Below are 21,651 nucleotides of genomic sequence, written 5' to 3' on the forward strand. Positions count from 1 at the left end.
CTAGACGTTGTAGTTCAGTAAAATCAACATTCAAACCTACCGGTACACGAATCAACCTCCGAGGATTCTGTCGTCTTCAAACTGCTCTCATCCTTGACCGCTGCAACAATTTCCTTACTTGTCGCAGTCAACTCCAGCTCGGATGATCCGGTCACACCGGATGTGGAAGCAACGGTGGCATCCTTTTCGTCGACTGTCGAATTATCAGCAACAATGGCACTATGCTCCTCTTCTTCCCGCTCGCTGTTGTCCACCGAGTGCCGAGTGATTTTGCTTACATTTTCCGAGCTTATTTCAAACTGCTTTTGAATCGGCGTTGAATTGTACACATTACTGGAACTGACGGCAGCATTCGGTGTGCTGCTTCCATTGGAGATGAGATCCAGGCGTTGCTTTAGCCGGTCGGCCATTTTGTCAGAGCTGGAAGTTGGCAGTGAACTTTCGATGCTGTCATCCAATACCTTCGATGCATCCGCTTTGGATTCGTTCTCAGGTCCTTCGGTTGCGTCCAGATTTTTGTTATGCGCTGAAGTCGTTGCCGTTACTTCGCTCTGACTATCGGCTACGATGGCAGAGTCAGCGTTGTCGAGAGATTCGATTGCTTCTTCACTGGAAGTGTTCATACTTTCCGTCACATCTCCATCGTTAGATTTGCTTTGTGTCGGAACTGGAGCAGAATCGACTTCCATAGATTCATCCTCCTCAATCGGATTTTGCGCTGGTTCCTGTCGTTCAGGAATTGTAGCAGGCGCCGCTTCTTGTTCTGGAGTTGTCTCTGGGGCTTCCACAACATCATCGGCTGCTTGTTTTTCAACGCAGGGAGCTTCCGTGACTTCCGCCTGTGAAGCTTCTTCAGCAGCGGGTTCACTGTCCACCTCCATTGCTTCATCAGATTGTTCTGCTTCCTTGGTTGTAAGAGGTGTAACAACTTCCGGTGTGGAATCAACTTCCACGGCAGACACTACTGGTTCCACCGAAGGTTTCTCATCGGAACTAGTGACCGCGTCAACTTCAGCAGGCTCTTCAGCTGTATCAGTGTGATCTGCTGAGTTCGGTTGAGCTGATTCTTTCGGCTCCGAGGAAGATGTAATTGTGTCTTCACTTTTCGCTTCAGGTACCGGAGAAGAACTGGTCGGTTGTTCTTCTACCGGTGATTCGGGCTCGGTGTTGGGTTCCGTATCTGGAAGCGAATCGGATTTTGACTCTGCCTCAGCCTGAGGCGCTTCACTGGATGGTTCCTGTTCGATGTTTTCTGCAACGACCGATTTAGGAACGTCTTCTACCGGTTCTGATACAGGTGCTTCATCAGTTGTGCACTTTTCTTCTGCCTGGATTTCTTCAGTGATTTTGTCTTCTACGGGTTCGCTGTAATATACAATATAATAGAATGATAAACGGTTAAAAATCTTACTTCCCTTACTCTTGTTCAGGCTTTTCCACTTCCACTGCCGCAACATCATCGTTCTTGCTGTCAGTGACGTCGACAGCCGTTGCGGCTATAGTCTCTTCTGAAGCGACTTGCTCTGTTACCGTATCTTGGTCGATAGGTTCGTCCTCCTCTTTAGTCGTCAGTTCATTCTCTGCTTGGGGTTGTTCTGCCGAAACTTCGTCCGATGCCGCTGGCTTTACAGTCTCATCTGCTGATGTTGGCTCTACATCTGACTCAGGTGATTTTGAATCACTCTCCAACAATTTTTCCTCGTCAATTGTTTCCTCCGAATCAGTTTTCGTTGTCGAAGAATCCACTGTGGCTGGCGGTGCCTCTGTGTCATTCGCTTCTTTATCGTCGACGACTTCAGTTGAAGTAGTGTTAACCGCGTCAGTAGCATCCTTCTCAGGATTTTCGTCCGCTTCGGAAGTAGTAACATCACTAGGATCCGGACCCGGTGGAGGGGCAGATTCTTCCACAGGATCACGTTCCTCTACTTTAGGATTATCGTCAAGAATCGGCGGTTCCGGTTCAGAGGTAATCGACTTTTTGTCTGATTCATCGGTACTTTGCTCTTCCTTTCCGGTGACAGGTTCTTCAACATTCTCCGATTCGGGGTTTTTCTCCATTTCAACCACAGATTCCTCTACTTTTGTGTCTACCGTTTCTGCCGAAATCGTGCATTCTGCAGCCGATTCCTCGCTACTTGGAGGTGCTTCTTCCACGTGAACCTTTTTGCTCGACGGTTCAACCGCCTCTTCGTCTTCCGAATGTCGCCGTTTGACCGAGCTCGATGGCTGATCTTGTTGCTCGTGGTTCGGGTCGCCATTTGTAGCCGTAGCTACTACTGCAGAATCTGACGAAGAGACATCATCCTTTTTCTCAGCCGCATCAACCTCCATCTTATCTTCTTCATTCAGTGCCTGGTCTTCCTCCGGCAAAGAATCCGCTTCGTTACATTTTTCCAACCCGTTCTGGTGCGCCACCTCAGTAACAGCATCTTCCTTCTTGTCGCCTTTGGAAGAAACAGATGCATCTTCTTCGCCTTTTTCCATCGCTTCCAGCCGCTGGATCAGATCGTCGTTTTCCATGTCTACATCGTTGTCCGAGTTACCTCCGGCACCCGGTGCTTTCACCGCTTCCGAACTGGTGTCGATATTGTCCAAGCGCTCCAGAAGGTCATCCTTTTCAAGCGGAACTCCGTCCGGTCCGTCTCCGCCGCCCTTCATCGTGGCTGTTGACTTCAGATCGTCGGCAATCTTTTCCTTCAGTACGGCCGGATCAACTGGCTCACTTGGGGTGGGTTCTGGTGGGAGAGAGCGAATAATGGAATATATTATAGATGTATTGTTGAAGTGTATTGTTTAAAGTGGCACAAAAACAATCTCCCTCTGTTATGTATGGGAGAAATTCTCATCTCTAGCTTAGAAGGCAGCGAATCCCCCAAACGAACCGAATGTAGATATTGGACTTCAACGGGTAATACCGAACTGAGAACGGAGTTTGTGTGAGGTAAATGCGGTTAGTCCGCTATATTCCATCTCTCATGACTCTGACTTACGTCACTTATTAACAAATTAACGCTGATTTTGGTCCGAGTCGCTCTAGGTTTGCTCGAATCTGTCATTTTCATATGGATTTTGTAAACATTAGATCATAGGTAGAATTACTTGAAACCAGAAATGAAACCATCATAAGAAAATTTATAGACAACAGTTGCGCAAAGAGTGAAGTCAAAAAAGTCTACCTATCGAGCACAATTGGAATCCATCTCTGATATCTCTGCAGCAAGGCTGGATTCTAATTTTGCTCGATAGGTAGACTTTTTTTGGCTTCACTATCTGCACACTCTTTGCGTACCTTTATATTAAGGCCTTTGGATTCACCCACTAAATTTTACACACAACGCACACGGAAACGAAAAACTACCTAAAATTGAGTTCCTTTGACTCAATCTCGTGGTTTCGTGGGGGAACTTAAAATTAGGTAAACCGTATTGAAGGTAGTTTCCATTTAACCAAGGCAAAAACTACTCATTGATAGGTTTTTTTATATTCAAATTTAAGTTGAATTTACCTAATTTCGAGTATACCCCAAACAACTCAAAAGTACCTTCCTCTACGGAAGACCTCGACTGAGTCGAATCTCTCGTTTTGTCTTTGACAACACTAATAAGTGCGAAAGCGACGCTCAACTCAAAAGTAAGTTAAAAGAACTTATTCTGGAGGTTGTTTTATTGAACCGTGCAGGCGACTAGCGAAAAGTGCTTCCCGCACGTCAAAAAGGCGGATAGAAGAAAGCAATGAATTCTGCTTGCAAAACATGTGACTCTCCTGTTAATGGGATCGAAAAAATGACATGTCGTGGCAATTGTGGATCGGTTTTTCACCGCACTTACATTCCTGGTATGCAGCGATCTGCTCTGGACTTGTTGTCTGGATTTAATAAGAACTTGTACTGGCTGTGTGACAATTGTGCTTGCAGTTTCAACAAGTGGATGAAGCAAACCGATTCCGCTGCTTCCATCATGGCCACTAAAAAATTGTGCGAGGCAGTAGATAACCTGAACGCAGTCGTGTCTAGTCTCTCCAACCGCATTGAGACACATTTTCCGGCTAATTCTGGTTCTGTAGCTCAAAGGGGGCTGTGTATCAAGCGACTTCCGGGGGATCTACCTACTCCGAAAAGAATTCGCGAGAATTACGCTAAAATTCGCGCCACTGCAGCCGTTGTCTGTGGTACTCGAGAAATTCAGCGGAAAATCAAAACAATTGCTGATGAGCGGGAACAGTTCTGGTTCTACCTCAGCCGCCTTGATCACGAACCAAACAGTGGATGATATCGTCGCCATGACCCAAGAATTCCTGGGAATAAGCAATACACCCAAAGCACTCTTGTTGGTTAAGAAGGATGCTGATTTGACAAAGCTCAATTTTGTTTCCTTCCGAGTCGAGCTTCCTAGTGAACTGAAGGACGTGGCACTCAGAGCGTCTACTTGGCCAACTGGAGTGCTGGTTCGCGAATTTAACTTCGACCAGCCGAGACAGGCTAGATTTCATCAATAGGTTACATCGGACTGCGGGATGCATCGCCGCTTGTACTATGGAAACCCTCGATCCCCCCGCCACAGTCCAGCTACTGCAGCCGGCGTTCGCCAGTCGTCCCGGTCCTGTGTGCGGGAGTGGAAAAAGGGTCTTCCAAGCTTCATACTGCGGCAAGTATCCATCTATTTGGATACCTTCTAGCACCGAAATGTTCTTCGATTCCAGTTCACCGTCCATTGCGCAAAGACGCCACCTTTCATACCAGCTACTCGCAGTCGCCCAGGAGTGGTACCTAACCCAACTGCATCGAGTACAATCCTCGGTTTCCCGTTTTCCCGGTCACCGGGACGCACACTTGCCACCAGTCCTGAGGAAGCCCTTAGTCCCCCCATCACAGTCGAGCACCTCCAGCCAGTGACCAGCAGCCGTCCCGGTCCTGTGGTGGAGTTGGGACAAGGGGTCTTCCGCAAACCTACAACAGCAGGCAAGCATGAAGTATATGTGAGCTCTTTTTTGCCTCAAAACTGTTCGATTTCCAGCCATGAACAACGACGAGACAAGCTGCTACTATACTACCAAAACGTTGGTGGTATCAATTCAACCGTTGAGGAATATCGCCTTGCAGTCTCCGATAACAGTTTTGATATCATCGTCTTCATCGAAACGTGGTTAAACGATGACACGCTTTCCAGTCAGGTCTTCGGTACTGGATATGAGGTTTTTCGTTGCGACCGAAACCCTGGAAATAGCAGTAAATCTACTGGAGGTGGTGTATTAGTAGCAGTCAATCGCAGCTTGAAGGCACGAGTTGTTGAGAAGACTTGCTGGGATTGCTACGAACAGGTCTGGACGATAATCGAGCTTGGCGACCGTAAGGTGTACCTGTGTGCGTTGTACGTCCCACCCGACCGAGTCCGTGACATCGAATATGTTGACGCACACTGCAGCTCAGTTTTTACCATCCTCGAAGACGCTACATCGGTTGATGAGATCATCGTACTAGGAGATTTCAATCTCCCCAGCATTTCGTGGAGATCTTTCCGATCACTCCGTTCTTCACTCAGGGGTGGTAAGGCTTCTTGACAGCTACAGCTCATCCACGTTACCACAAATTAATCCTATTGCCAACGAGAATAACCGCCACCCTGATCTTTGTTTTGTCAGCGATCAGGTTTCTGCTACATCAGTAGCGATGACTACCTCTCTTCTAGTGAAACCAGTAGCACATCACCCACCATTGATCGCCACAATCGATCGCACCCTGGCGCACGATTACAATGTTCCTCCGGTTCTCGTCTCATACGACTTTCACAGAGCTGACCATCGCAGTATTGCAGACCTCTTCTCCACTCTCCATTGGCTAACTATTCTGGTCCCCGAAGATGTTGATACGGCAGTTCAAACATTTTCCAACGTTTTGGGTTATGTTATTGACAGGCACGTCCCGAAAATAGTTCATCATCAACAAATCGGCCCTCCTTGGCAAACGAGCACGATGCGACGGCTGAAGTCCATCAAGAGAGCTGCTCTGCGGAGGTTTACCAAGTATCGCTCTATTCCACTTAGAAACTATTACGTCAGTCTCAACCATGCTTATAAACGAGCTAGTCAGGATTTCTTTCGATACCAGCAAAACATGCAGCGTAATCTCAACTCGCACCCAAAACGTTTCTGGAAATATGTGAATGAGCAGCGCAAGGAATCCGGACTGCCGTCGTCTATGACTTTCAACGACCGCACAGCTACCACATCCCAAGATATGTGCAGACTTTTTTTTTTGGAAAAATTCGAGAATGTGTTCACAGACGAGGCCTTAACAGTAGATCAAGTTGATGTCGCCGTTAGCCAAGTTCCGATTGTGAGCCAAACTCTAATCGCTATCGATGTCAATGAAACGATGATTACCAGAGTTTGTTTCCCTTCAGTACTTTTAAAAAGGCACATCGACGTTTTAGCGACTCCACTTCTTCGCATCTTTAGAGCATCTATTGCCAGTGGCATCTTTCCATCCTGCTGGAAATCCGCGAATATGTTCCCAGTCCATAAAAAGGTAATAAGCGAGACGTCAATAATTACCGGGGAATTACTTCATTGAGTGCTGTCTCGAAGTTGTTCGAGCTGGTGATTATGGAACCTCGTCAGGCTCACTGCAGTACCTAAGTGACGATCAACATGGTTTCACGTTTGGGCATTCGACAACGACTAACCTGCTTTGCCTAACATCATCCATAGCAGAGAGTATGGAACGTCGCGCTCAAACCGATGTTATCTATACAGACCTATCTACAGTCTTTGATAAAGTGAACCATGCCATAAAAATCGCTAAAATAGAGAGATTTGGAATTAACGGTAGTCTGTTGCAGTTGTTTCAATCCTATCTTTCAGGTCGAGAAATAGTGGTTGTCATAGGAGATAGTCGGGCACCCACATTTACTTCTACGTCAGGAGTACAACCAGGGAAGTCACTTGGGACCGCTGATGTTTTTGCTTTACTTCAACGATGTTCATCTAGTTCTGAAGACTCCACGCCTATCCTTCGCAGACGATCTCAAGATGTTTCTTCTCATCCGCTCTACTGAAGATTGTAGATTACTCCAACGACAGTTTAAAAACTTCGCTGACTGGTAACACGAACCGTATGTGTGTAAATCCAATGAAGTGCTCGGTGATATCGTTGTCACGAAAAAAAGATCTGGTTTGTTTTAACTACCGTCTACTGGATACTGAAATTGAACGCGTTAGTCAGGTGAAGGATCTAGGAGTGATACTAGACTCGCAACAGAAATGTGGTGTTCTCGAGAAAGTTGTAGGTCCTATCATTTTGAACATGTCTGCTGAAGATGCAAACATTGTAGGTCCTGTATGTTTCGAGACAGAGAAGGTTTTAGTTAAAACACTTACTTATAGATTGTTTTAAAAAATGCGCCATATTTCAAAACTTGTAAGACCTACAAATTTGGTATCTTCAGAAGATATATTTACGATTACCTGTCATACAACTTAGCCCTAGACACCATCTTTCTATCTCATTCCATTCAGCAGTTTATAACAGCGCCGCCCTAGCGGCTGAATTCCGAACTAATATGAAGCGATCAAATAAAGCGCTATATGTCGCACAACAACTTTGCCACACACAATAACTCTAAAACGAAATATAAGGAAAGGACGTGTGGTTTATAGGTTAGCCCCTTGTGGACGCTAGGTACCCCCGGGGGTTACCCCCTCGAACTACGGAAATGCCCGTAATTTGAAAGGTAGTTCATGTAATGCTCTTATTTTTCTTGACAACATGGGCCAATGAACTACTAATAAAAACATATGGGTTAACCGCTTTTGGACGTCAACCATTCAAATTGCCTTAAAATCGGTGTTCCAAGCTTCACTTAAGGACAATATGTGTCGGTAAAGCAGATTTTTTGACGCAGGACTACGTCTTTGTTTTCGATATGGGGGTTCATTTTGCAAATTCTACAAAAATGGTATGTAACGAAAAGTGGTCCAATTTTAAACGCATATAATTCAGCCATCTCACGATAAATTCTCAATTTTTGTGCACAAATCGCCCCGAAATACTTCTAAGAATAGGTTCCTATAGATAAACCCAAAGATTTTTGATATCATGGCAATAAAAATTTAAATAATATGCAACCTTGTCAAAATATCGCGCATTTACACAGAAGATAGCGCTTCCCAAGCCCGGTACGACAGATTTGTGTACCTAGCGCGCTACGCTTCTATGAATGACGTCATCATCGACTATTTCAAGAACGGATTTGGCCGGACAAGCACAGTTGCCTGTCGAACGGAAGGCGGAGCAGAACATTGAGCTGTGTTTTCACGGCCAGTGTAGCTGAGTGAAAAGTCCATTACACTGCTTGTCGAGGTACGCTATCCAGTGCTATGCTTTCTTTTGTGTTGTGCTCGTTTCCAGCACAACCTTTTACCACTTATAAATTTACAAGTGCGGTGTCAAACGTGAACCTACAAATACCCGTGTCTGCACTATCATCTATCGCTCATGTACTGAACTATCTACATTCCGTCTTAGAAAACAAACAAAACGCTGACAGCCACCAGACAACACGTGCCATGGCGACATAACCGGGAACTCTAGCCTAGTAACAATTGTAGTTTTATGGCGCACTTGAAGCCACTCTTAAAACTTAGATTGCACTTGTAGTATGCTATAAAACTTGAATCGTTTTTTTTGTTGGGTACATATTCCACTGCGACGTTTCACGCACGCCACACGGTTTCGTCAAGTGTTCGGTTTGCTATATTGAGCAAAAACTTCTTCAAATTTATATAGCAGAAGCACTCCTCTAGGTTTATGGGTTCGACGGTACTGCAAACATCATCAACCATATTTCGTGCATCAGTTTCAAAGAATCTCTGACAAACAATTGTTTTAAGATGCTTACCACATTACACTTCGATAGTGATGCATCGAGGAGACCGAGAGGGCTTATGGTTTTTTTATGTTTCATGTTTTTTCTCAATCTGCACAAGCCAACTAATGATCAGGCATTAAAGATCTTGGAGCTTGTGCGACCACCCCTGGCTGCTACTCCTTTATCGATCTGGACTAGCTGAAGTTGTACAGAGAATAAGTAGATAATTATGCTTGGAAGTAGCGAAACATCTTTCAATGTGCAACTTCTGGTAATCTAAAAGTATTGATCAATACCGGCGCCGGCCAGGCCCGAACTTAGATCGCGGAAGGAAAGGGAAGGAATGGTTAGTCCGATACTTGCTTTTGCTAGATGCCGTATATACTACTGCGCAATTCACAAGTATCACAGGAGGAGGATATTTTTGTTAGTAAGAGTATAGAAGTTGGATCACTTCTTCTTTACCGACGCCAGAGAGGTGACTTCATAAACTGGACTAGATATCGATCCACCAAACTCATAGACCGGGGACCAACGGCTTTACTTCCCTTCCGAAGGAAGACGTGACCAGATTTTTTAACCTCAGCAAAATCTCAACGACCTCGGCTGGAATTAAACCCAGGTAAATTGGAATGAGTGGCGGTCACGCTTACCACTCAACCACCGGCGCCGTCAACCAATGATCAGGTATTAAAGAAATGTAAAAGTAGAAGCCTTTTAGCGTTAGTGTAGTAATAATTGCAGTATTTAGCACTATTGCAAAATTCTTATGCACTTTTCGTATATCTATCTGTGTATGTGTTTGTCTGAGTATCTGTGGCAGCTTGTTCGGGAAATGAATGCACTGGCATATGATAGAATAGTGGGTAATTTATCGCATAACGTGCAATTTTTTTTTCCTTCCTAGGATTCGTTGAACATTTCCCGGTTTTCAACTCAACAATTCGATTCGATTTCTTCGGAAAGATCGGATTGGAAAAATAAGGGCACGATTAATTATCTGATGCAAGTGAATCATCCTTTCCCGTTTAGCACAGTATAACAAAATACTAACAGAATGCAATTATCGTTAATGGCACATAAGTATCCTTTGCTGACATTTCGATGAGTCCAAGTAGTTTCATTCCATACTTCATTCCCTTTTCTTTGCCTTCAATAATTCTACGTTTGTTGTGCTTCTTTTAGTTTGCTTTTCCACTACTTATCTGTACTAAACAAAAATATGAAATAATAAAATAATATCACGCTTTTACTTAGTCTCTTTGCATCTTCATTCAGCATGTGTTTGCATATAATCAATCGGATATTCTCTCATATACGCTCACAAACTCTCTCATTTTAACCGTACAAATGCTCGTGGTCTTCGCGACAGCACAAATCTGGTCCCAAATGCGAACACGAAACTGCAATCAATGTTTCAACCCCTATAAATATTCAATCACGATCTCAAGCAAAAATCCACCGCTCGTGCGATCATGAATCGGTCACGTCCGGAAGTCTCTACCATCGGTGTTATCAGAATCAATATATTGGCTCTAATGGCACGTTCTTCGTATTTACCCTCGATCCTTGCGGTTTAGATTCATGCCTTCAGCTGTGCAAATAAAAAAATGTCACGCATATCCACTAGACACGATCCACAGCGACGCGGCCGGGAATTGTAGTGATGTGGGGGAACTCTCTTCTAGTATCTGAACCGTACACTGAAAAATTAAGCATCAGATACATGGTCCGGCGATCGTTCAAGAACACACGCGAATGTGGTGTTACAAAATCGATTTTATCCATGTGAAGTTACATACAAGCTAACAGACGCGACAAATACGTTAAAACACAAACGCTCGATCCCTTCGCGATCATTCATGCATACCTACGTTCGCAAACAGGATAACACCTCAGTGACTAAGTGAATGTTTTAGCACTTATAAATTCACAAACGCGGTCCGGAAGTTTCTACTCTCGATCCTAGGAGCCTAGGCCCATGCGTTCAGTTGAACCAATCAAAAATGACGCTCATATGCACTAGACACGTTCCATGGCGGCATTGTCGGGAACTTTAGTAATATGGGAGAACTCACACTCTAGCATCTGAACCACACACTGAAAATTAAATATCAGATTTCCGGTCTGCGCCTTCATACAAGAAGACACGCGAATATGCGACTGAACACGTGGATGTGAAAACGAATTTATACACGCTAGCAAATGCATACTAATGTCCACACGACATGCAAACGCCCACGAGATCCAATACTTAAACTCGCAAACGCCCGAGCCTTTCGCGATGATACACAAGGATGAACATGTTATCGCGATCATCCACACACTACTACGCCCAAGACTTTGCAAACACAAAAGCGGTCCGATTAGTCATGAACTCTGTAGCACTTTTTTACGTTTTAACGACATTCAATTAGCTAGATTACTGGGTAGGGAAAGTTATGAAACTTAGAGCCATAGTACTCTATAATCCGATTAATGCACAGAAATAATTCTCGAAAAAAAACATGTGCATATTAATTCTACTAAATGCGCGTCTTAGCGCACCAATTTCACTGTTCATTGGGTGATATACTTCTGGTCCAATAATAAACCACTACACAGCATAGCTACACAGCGGGAGCTGACAAAACGATACTGTGACTCTGCTGTGACAGAGATTAAAAAAGTCAAGTCAGATAAACTGTGTGTATTCATTGATTGACTTTAAACAGGCTAACGATATCGCTAGCAGTAGTCCTTTTACGATGGAGAATCGCGTCTATATTCCTTCTAGGGACGGGGAGATAGATGGTGTAGTCATTGATGCAAACATTACTGTTTACGTTCTGATGAAGGACGGGGCCGTTTCATGTCAAACGTGCAAACTACAACGCTCTAAGACAGAAATACTTAAAACAGCTATTCAATCTGAGACTTAAATTTCTTAAATTTTCTGACATTGTGGACAAAATAATCGCAGCTTTCGACGTTACCGATCCTCTAAAAAGTTTGACGGTTACTATTCTACCAGTAGTGAGAATTTTTCTAAAGCATTTGATCGAACAATGACCCCTCCTTGCAGCGTTCGTGTTGTTCGATCATTCTAATTCTAGATAAACATGTGAAAAGGGAATAACGCAAACTAGAGTCTCTGTTTGTTTACTTTCTCTTTCGTCAATAACTAGACCGCATATAGGTTTGCTCCTTAGCTCTTAGCATAATATGCTAGATGACATCAGAGTCTTTCGATATCTACTGAAATAAAGTTGGAAAGTTTTATGGCGACGCCACAATAATCGAAAGAGAAAGTAAATACGGAGAGACTCTTATTTGCGTTATGTCCTTTTCGCATATTTTTGGGGAATTGTGATGCGTTTTCTCTAAGCAAAACTTGGCTCACATTTAATATTAACCTCAACCTTCACAATATCTAAAAAAAGACTATATGCTGTAAGACTCTTATAAAGGGGTAGTTTTAGGGATCAAAAGTGATATTTCTCCTATCAAATCGATCCATGCATAGGAGATGCCATGCTGATCTTTGCATGGTATCTAATGACATTCCTTCTAGGGTCATGCCCTGAGGGTAACATTATTCCTAATGATAGAGAAGGCAAATATCAGTCCATCCCGAAATTAGGAAAAAAACTTCCGATCACAACTCGGATCGGTCGGTAGAAATGTCCGGGAAATTATCCTATCCCACCTCGACAAATAGGTCGAAGCTAATGGCTTGCTGTCAGATACACAATTGGGTTTCCGTAGAGGCAAAGGGACGAATAACGGCCTTGCATTGCTTTCAGCAGAAAATCAAATGACGACATAGGCTTACAAAAAGAAAATGACGTCAGTTTTGTTTGGTATTCAGGGGGCTTCTGACCCGATTTTTATAAATTTTCTTTCCCATTAGCTGCACCAGCATTGTCTTTCACCAGCTTCAATCAATGTTTTGCTAAATTCGTTGTCTCAAAAGCACACGCACTTTACGCATAACGATATGACAACATTATGATCCAACTACATGCCTTCCCCAGAATTCTTGTCTAGGCCAACTTATCTATCATTTTTACGTGAATGACATTGACGAATGTCTTGTCAATTTCTGCATGTTAAGGCAAATAGCAGACAACGGACGATTGCAAAATACCTTGGACAATTTATGTTCTTAGGTTTTTTAGCTGGATATCGAGATTTCTGCGAATAAAACAGTTCCATTTTCTAGGAAATATGATCGGTGCAACTACAGTTTCAATTAATGGGTCAAACTACTGTTCAGGTTGAAACATTCAAATATTTCGGGGTCTGTTTCGACTCTAAAGAAGTGTGAAAAATATCTGTCTACGCACATAATCGGAGCAAGATGGGGCGCCGAGTTGTTTGCATCCTACCAGATTATCTTGATTCGGGTCGCTAAACATTGTTCTATACTGGGCTGCGAGAAGACAGTCTTCTAAGTCAAGGTGGCGCATTAGAAGGAAACATTTACGGAGTAACGAATCGGTAGATGGCTACATTCCGCTTAGAGCTCTGAGCTTCTCCAAAAATATTTGCCCACTTTCCGATTGAACTGACCGTTATATTGCTTATTCTCCTTACTTTCATTCCGCTTTAAATAGAGCGGACGTAACTAGATAAAATTTGCTTATTGTTTGTAATATTTTTTAATTTGCTTTGAGTTTTCATTTAAGATTTTCATTTTTTAATGACAGTATTATGAAATTCTTAACGCACAAAAATACTTTCAATCCAATGCTGCCGTTTGAAAGATTTTTATAGACCATGATGACAAATGTTAAAACTGTTTTTGCTTCGGCATATTATTTTATTAGGCAGGTATAAAAATATGCTTGAGAATATTCTAAGAAATCAAATTGAACGATATTTTCTGAAATATATAGAAATTTCCTCGAGTCCTTTTAAATTATAATAAAAATTGAGATAATACAACCATGTGTTGTCCCCTCGGTTGCTGTCTAAAATCGGTAAGCAAAAACACTAGTGCATACGCACACACATTCGCCAACTGTCAACACAGGAGAGATTAATCAAAACGTTCACTAGTGTTGGTGAAGCAAGCATCACCACAGGGCACAGTTCGTTGTCAAGATTTTTGCAGAAGCTGCTTCTGATGCCGAGAAGAATGATGAAAAGAAGAACATAAAGTACCCGTCAAAGGCACGGAGAAAATATTACCTGTTGGCCCCGCCACCACCCGTGATTCCGCTTTCCGGAATTAAAAATTATCGCTTTGGGAAGCATTAAAATATCACATCCAGCCAAATAGCGCTTATTGCGAACATCAGTCTGGAATTATTGCAGTACTTACCACTATTGGAGCAAACGGTGATCTGCTCCGTCAAATTCGACTCCGCATCCATTTTTCCTCCGCTATAACGCTAGTACTTTTTCTGTATTACCACTTTGTTGTTTCACTCACTCCCGGCAACTTTTGCTATCCGGTGTCCCTTTCGCACCTATTGAAGCGATGGAACGCTGTCGCACACACGGAATAATTCACACAAAACGAAGAAAGATGTCCAGCAGCAGCCGAAGAGCACAATATTTCACGACACTTTTTACCGTCAAAATCCACTTCCCGTCGCTAACTTTCACCGTTTTCACAGTCACCGTACCGAGTTCTGTAGACTTTCACCGGTTTCGACAGGGATTTTAGCGAAAAACACGGTTAATTTTTGTTTAGCCGAGCCCGAACGAGTCGCTTTACTTTTTCAATGCACGCGAGCCAGCGTTGCCAAGAGAGTCGACTTTTGAGCACAGTCGGAGTTGCAAGGAGGAAAATGTAAAAACTGCGTCGCGTGTACAAACATTTTTTGACAGGTTTGTAGTGATTTTTTAACGATTCGCCCATAGCCAAAAATTTTAATATCTTCAAAAAAGTAACGCGTAATCATGGTCAGACTGAAACATTTCGATAATGGTTTATTATTGCAAATTAAGTTAATTCCATTTATTTATGTTAAATTATACTGGCATCACTATTGCAAAGCCGCCATCCAAGATGGATGCCGGGTTTGCGAATCTTGATGGATGCCGCATGAGAAGGAAATTTCTTGAAAATTGTGATACGTTCGCAATTTGATTTTGAATGTGTTAGTGGGATGTGTGCATTCAGACAAATGTGAAGTATTGTGTGAAGTGCACGGTTTGAAAAAATATCCATTAAGCAAAAGTACCCAGCTTTCGGTTGTGTTTGAGTTGTTTTGAATCGGGTACTTTTTCGAATGAGGCTTTGTAAAAACGTTACCCAGCTTGAAATTCAGCAAAGCAAATCGTGAATAATAAAATGTTTTGTTTTTTCATTTTTTAACTATCCAAACAATTTTTTCTTCAAATTTATGTTGAAATTTGCTGTAGAAACGTTAAAGTTTATTATTATTATTGTGTATTATAGTGTAATATTTGATATTACTGAAAATTATTGTGAAATTTCTATTCAAAAACCGTATAAAACCGCGAGACTGGCAACCATGCTAACCTAGCAGATATAAATAGTAAGAGGAAGTCGGTTTTTGACACTTCTTAATGTTAAAAATCTGTCAGGTCAAACCCAGTGAGCAAATTTTCTGGCGGAGACCGCTCTGCTAGATTTCTGTAAGTCTTGGTTTGGCAGTCAGATTTCTGCGCGTATCCTGTCGGGTTAGTTGAGCTAGGGCGAACTAGGTTTCGCTCGCGTTTTCTGGTAAATTTTGACAGGAACCGAGCAAAACCCTGGCATAACTCGGACATAAACTGTGCAAAGATCCTGGCAATTCCTACCTGGTAGAATTTAGCACGAATCGAGCAAAACATCTGGCAGGAAATGTGCAGAGATCTTGGCCGTACATTTCTGACTCGATTCTGGATAAAAGTGAGCAGCATCGGTTGGTTTAACCGCTTCTGTCAGAAACGGTTGTTGCATTTGAGCGAATTCGCTGCCAGAACTCTCACATAAATCGCACAAAATGCTCGCAGAAACTGCCAGCATCAATTTCGCTTTGCTCAACTTTTACTAACTTTCTGCTTGCCACGCTGACCGGGAAGGAGTTTCACTTTTGATCACACTTTTCCGGTCAGCGTGGCATGCAGAAAGCTACGCAATTGTTTGCTACACGTGTTTGACAACTGGACTCCAACTACATTGCGCCACTTACAAACGTTTGCAAACGTATTCCAGAGTCTGATTTATTCGCAATTTCAGTTGGGTATTTACACACGTTTCGAAACGAGCCTAAATGTCTGTTATCTGTGGTTCTAGCGTAATGTCGCTGCCCGGTCAAACCATTCGGAATTTGATTCGGAATCTTGAATGGAGTCAGCCAGGATTCCAAATCCAATGCAACAACCGGTTCTGAGTCGGAATCGGTTGTTGCATTTGATTTGGAATCCATAATGACCCCATTCAGTAATCCGAACCGGTTCCGGAATGAGTTTAACTGGGTGTTTGTGATACTTTTCTTCTTCCGCAATCGTGATGTGTAGACTCTACTTTCTGAACTCACTTTTCCCAGTTTGTGCATGGTCTCTTTCTAAGCTTCCAGGCGCCATTTATATGAGATTTTTGCCATGGTCTATAACAAAATTTATGTAAAAAGAGTGATGATAACTGAAAAAAATGGAATGATTATCGTTTAGTGTTTTTAAAATTAATAAGCATCTCAGATCCATGATTTTGAAGGTGTTTTATTCGTTTGGAATGACAATGACAAATATTTCTTCATGTCTTCCTCAGATTTGACTTCCTCCGGAATGCTTCTATGGGCCTTAGTTCCAGTACGTTGAAGAATTCCATGTTCTTGGCTACGAAAGTTACCTCGTCGGCTTCATACCACTCCAGGACAATATTTCTCGCCTTTTTTTTGAAAGGGCCAAAAAATAAAATTTGGGATTTTCATTTTATTTCATATTCAGGATCTCTAATCGAAGTATTATCACCTGTAAAAACCCAAATACCATAAAAAACAATTTAAAAACATATCGCTATATTGAGCAAACGGCCAATATTAGTTTGATGTGCGATTAAACATTGACCGTTTTTTGTTTGTTTTGGTTTTTTGGCCTTTTACTTATTCCGTTTGAAAATGACTTAAACACAATCAAACATTTCTCGACAAACATATGATTACGGCTTAAAAGCCAACTGTCAAAATTTTCTTTAAAGGGAAATTCCAGACAAACCGTTACTGTCCAAACACAGTTCACAGTACTAAATGCTAGAGAAAACTTTTCTCTTTTGTTTACTACTAACATCTGTGGCTGGCGTGAGACCGTTTGTCCAGAATTTTCGTTGAAAGTGAATTTTGACAGTTGGATTTTCAGTCGTAATCATATGTTTGTCGAGATTTCTAATAATCGAGTGCTTTATTATAGAACTTTTTCTGAGTATTCTCTTTTTAAAGATCGCAAATCATCGAAAAAATATGCAAAATACAAAAACGACAATGCATTCAACTACCCAGCTGATTGAATTAACGCTTAACACATTGAGTATGTCCATATAACTCTTTTTGAGACGTAAAAAAATTAAGTTTAGTAAAAGGCCAATAAAAAATTTGACGTTTCAGCAAAGGTCCTAAAATTAAAAGGCACACAATTGAAGTAAAATCAACTTTTTGATCGAAATTTATCGAGTTTAATATCCAGTATTGTAGTATCCAGAATTGCAGTACGGTTGTCAAATGCATAAAAAACGTACAACCGTTGCTTGAGTATCTTGATTGATAATCAAATTGGGACAAATCAGAAGAAGTAGAACGTTTATCAATCCTGTTCGTCTAACATAACACTATGAGGGAATTCTCTTAAAAATATCGATTCGGAAATTTTCCCAGAACACTAGCTCCACCTTTTATTCACGGTCCCAAACACTTATTTGCTGGTGGGTTACTCCTTCGCCTTGAGAACAATTTTTCACTAGCGGTCTATCCCCCATATGCTTGTTCATATGTCAGTGGCGCTATAATTTCAAAAGCGACCACAGCCCCAACTTCAAATATATTTAAAATAACCATTGAAGTGGGCGAAGCATTATTTTCGAGTGTTATGTCTGTTAGTCTGTGCTTTAATCAAATGCGCGTGAAATTATGCTATAAACATTTTAAATGTGTTCAGAATACTTTCTAAAACATAAAAACATACATAATAGCCAACAGCCAAAAAATATTTGAAGTGCCAATAATCTTTTTTGAGCAAAATCCGCTCAAATCAAGTAAAGTCTCGAGAAATGATTGCATGTTATCAAAATATAGATCAAACTACAACGAATGTGTGCATTATTTGGACAAAATTCGTCTTCGTTTTCAAATAGCAGATTGAAATATATTAGCAAAATTTCAAACCCATTTCACTCGATTGTCATTTTGATTATTGGCCCTTTTCAATAAAAGGCATGATTTAAATAGCGGCTCGCGAATTTTCGAAAAACTGGCAACGATAAAAACAGTGTAAACAATACACTCTAAACAACTTCTACCCAAATTTTCAAGAAAAAATACCCAATGGGTTATTTTCTACAGCGTTTTTTCGTGATGCAATTTGATGTTAGACACCCTTTAGAGCTGTCATTTTTTCTGTATATAGCTTACTTAGATTTACTGACGAATCACCGATGGACCGATTGTCAGTTGACAGTATAATCACATGCATAATCGGTAAACTTTGTTTTTTTAATTGCAAGCGTTACAAGATTTCAAGTCTACAACCGCTCAGATGTAGCAGCGCTTTTTCGGCTGTTAGTTGTCCACCTTGGCCGTTTGCAGCTTTGGCTCGAACAGAAGTAGAAATTAGACTAGTTTGCCAGAGTTCGTTTCGCTTCACTGAATCGTACGCAGTCTTGAAATCTACAAACAGGTGGTATATCTAGAATTTGTCAGCGTAACCTTCGAAACCCGCTTTGTTATTCGCCGACATAGAATTCAGCTAACGGACGCAATTTGCTAAACAAAACCGTGGCCGTAGAAGACAACCGGTCTAATGGCCGTTTTGTACAGTCGTGATTCGCTGGTTGGACACTTTTTAACTGGACCGCTTTTTAGTTGGACCTCCGCTAGTTGGACCATTGTCCAACTAAAAAGCATCTGAACGTCAAAATCTCGTGTCAAATTTACTTTAACAATCAATCTGACAATATTTAGAGATGCATTTACACTGACAACATCTCCTTTGGAGATTTTTTGACATTTGTCCGTCGGTTCAACTAGCGAATCAAATACGTTAGTTGGACAAGGCTGTGGCCCAACCAGCGAATCACGACTGTATCGTGTGTGAAATAATTTGCATAGAACTCCATTGAAATCTTTTCACAATATTCGACGGCTTATAACTTGTAAATAAAATTTACACGATAAATGCTTTTTAATCAAATCAAAGTCAAATAGTATGCACGAAAAAAAATAAGTTGGGTATTTTTCTTCTTAACCCTCCGGAAGTCGCGCTTATGGCCCACTGAACGAGCAGCCGCTGGGGTTTTAAGACGATTTCGATAGATTTTCAGAGCAGTGCACTAGCGCGACTGCCGGAAGGTTAATGACATCTTTGCCAAAGCACATGTCTCGAATCATGGAAGTAGTAATCAGAAGAATATACTTGCCTGAACAGCTGCTTTAGGTGGGATGGTTTCGGATGAAATAATCACACTATTGCATACTTTTTTGTTTTTATCCTGGATAACCTATTACACATAATGACTTCTCCAAAAATACCTAATACTATTTTGATTAGAATCACAATGGCTTCACGTAGCCGAAAACGTGTTGTCCATAAATACAGCTTAAAAATTGTTAGTGCGTGTATTGCTAATTGTACGCTACTTTGCACGTATCATGCGTCTGGTGCGTGTCAACAGTAGTAAGTCATGGAACGCTATAACGGACATTCCAAGGAAGATTCAAGGCACATGCGGTTCCTTCATGGGTTGTCTTTCCTCTTCGCTGTGAGCAAATTTGCCATTGGTTCGACTCAGTTGCTTTTGATCGTCAGTAAATGGCAGCATCTCTTTTTCATAATCACTATAAAGTTTACTGGGATTGTCTAGGAAGCCACTGTACGGGGCAGGACCAACTTGACTGAGAATCACTGGTAGTAGCACCAAGCCGTTGAAAAGACCAATCAGGATTACGAGAAGAAATATCTTGAAAAATGTTCGATAGGTATAGGCTTGTGAGCCGGACAGAACACTCAGGGCAAGAATTGTAGAGCCTCCTCCATTCAAGACAGCGGCACCGATATGCAGGACAGTTTCCAAAGCCCGTTGATTGCGGTTCCCGTGGTTAATTGTTAGGAATGTGTGCCCAATGTGAGCTGAATAGTCTACGCACAAACCTACCGCGAGCTGTAAAGCGATGCAGGATACAAGATCCAGTGTTAGACCCCATCTTTGCATAAATCCACCGACATTTACAAGAGTCAACAATACGCAGACAAAGATCCAAAAGCAGATCTGCGGATTGACGATCAGTACGACCGAACAAATCATCACGCCAACCATGGCGATGGCAATGTTCCGATAGATTTCCGTGTCGATGATTTCGTCGGTTACCCAGTTACCGAATATTTTTGCCCAGAGCGTCTTGAACTGGTCACCGGTTGCGATGTGATTACCGGCTAGCATTTCTTCCACAGCGTGTTTAGCAGGGAGATACTCTTCACGCTCCTTGAATGGACGAAACTTGAACTGGATTATGCTTACGGTGATGTTCGGTGCAGGTTTTCCACAGGTTAGCTTCGAGTCGAACTTAAAGTTCACTTGATAGCGACCACCGTCGTGACTGAAGAGAAATTTCGATAGATAGTCTCGAAAATGTTTATCGCTAAGCACCACTTCGCCAATATCTGGAAAAGGGGGTGTTAGTTTGCGTTAATTATTTTTACGTATCGTTAAGCTGTACGTTACCTTCATCATAATATGTGTGAACAAAGTCCTGGAAAGGGACAACCCAGGAGCTGATGCTGTGCAGGATGTCGGTTCGATTTTCCAATTCGTTGGTAAGCTGGAGTAAGTCTTTCAAATGAGCTGTATAATTGTAGTCTCCGAAGAGAAGCATCGCTTCGTAGCCCACGTTTGGATAATTCTCTTTGGTTTTCACGATGAACTCGTTGAAATATGTGTCCTCCGGAATGAACCAGTTTGGATCAAACTTCTGGCGTAACTTAAGTAAACTTTGAACGTTCAACCCTGTCATGACTATAACGGCGGCGATGATAAGAACTTTGCCGGGTTTCGTCAAAATGCATTTTGAATAGACGGCGTTGATGAAGCGATGCATAAGATGTTTCTGACACCATAGCTTGGTGGACTTTTCACTATGAACTATCCACGGAGCGAACGAATTCCTTCTGGCCGCGATACGTTGTTCGTCCAATGTAAAAATGGCAACATAAAACGTAATTGCGAAGAAATACATCATTAGTACTCCGGCAGCGGCGTAGATACAGAAGGACTGCAACGATGGCAACACGGTTATCGAGCCTACCGCGAACGCTACTAGATCGGTGAGGGAAGTAACCGTGATGGACGCTCCGGCGTGCTTCAACATAAGACCCATTTGTTCCGGTAGTGGCAGATGCGAGTGAGTCTCGCGAATCTTTCTGTAGCCGGCCATCATAACAAACATATCGTCCACGCCAAGTCCCATCAACAGGAATGGTAGAGACGTGTGGACTGGTCCGTAGGATACTCCCAGAGTAGCGATGATTCCGCAGCCAGCTACGAAACCCATACCGATGCTGAGAAGGCCAATCGATCCTAGTATTACCTGTAGGGGGTACAAGAAAGAAATTTTTTATATTTTTGCAGCAGAAACCTCCGTTG

At 42.2% G+C, this 21,651-nt stretch overlaps 2 protein-coding genes across 15 annotated transcripts in view; both read right to left on the reverse strand.

The window, feature by feature from the left end:
* Window positions 1-14,593, reverse strand: part of LOC131685036 (nucleolar protein dao-5-like) — a 57,772-nt gene extending 43,179 nt beyond the window's left edge. For both annotated transcript variants that reach the window (XM_058968393.1, XM_058968394.1), the window contains exons 1-3: window positions 14,173-14,593; window positions 1,421-2,735; window positions 41-1,365 (exon numbers count right to left, since the gene is read on the reverse strand). In XM_058968393.1, the coding sequence (XP_058824376.1) occupies window positions 41-1,365; window positions 1,421-2,735; window positions 14,173-14,224 (2,692 nt within the window). In that variant the 5' untranslated portion in view covers window positions 14,225-14,593. The remainder of the gene's footprint in view (window positions 1-40; window positions 1,366-1,420; window positions 2,736-14,172) is intronic.
* A 4,892-nt stretch (window positions 14,594-19,485) lies between these two features.
* LOC131685039 (NPC intracellular cholesterol transporter 1-like) overlaps window positions 19,486-21,651 on the reverse strand; it is a 55,936-nt gene continuing 53,770 nt past the window's right edge. For all 13 annotated transcript variants that reach the window (XM_058968409.1, XM_058968410.1, XM_058968403.1 and 10 more), the window contains 2 exons: window positions 20,734-21,595; window positions 19,486-20,672 (listed from right to left, as the gene is read on the reverse strand). In XM_058968409.1, coding sequence (XP_058824392.1) covers window positions 19,729-20,672; window positions 20,734-21,595 — 1,806 coding nt within the window. In that variant the 3' untranslated portion in view covers window positions 19,486-19,728. The remainder of the gene's footprint in view (window positions 20,673-20,733; window positions 21,596-21,651) is intronic.

This window comes from Topomyia yanbarensis, chromosome 2, assembly GCF_030247195.1.
Source record: "Topomyia yanbarensis strain Yona2022 chromosome 2, ASM3024719v1, whole genome shotgun sequence".
Lineage (NCBI taxonomy): Eukaryota > Metazoa > Arthropoda > Insecta > Diptera > Culicidae > Topomyia > Topomyia yanbarensis.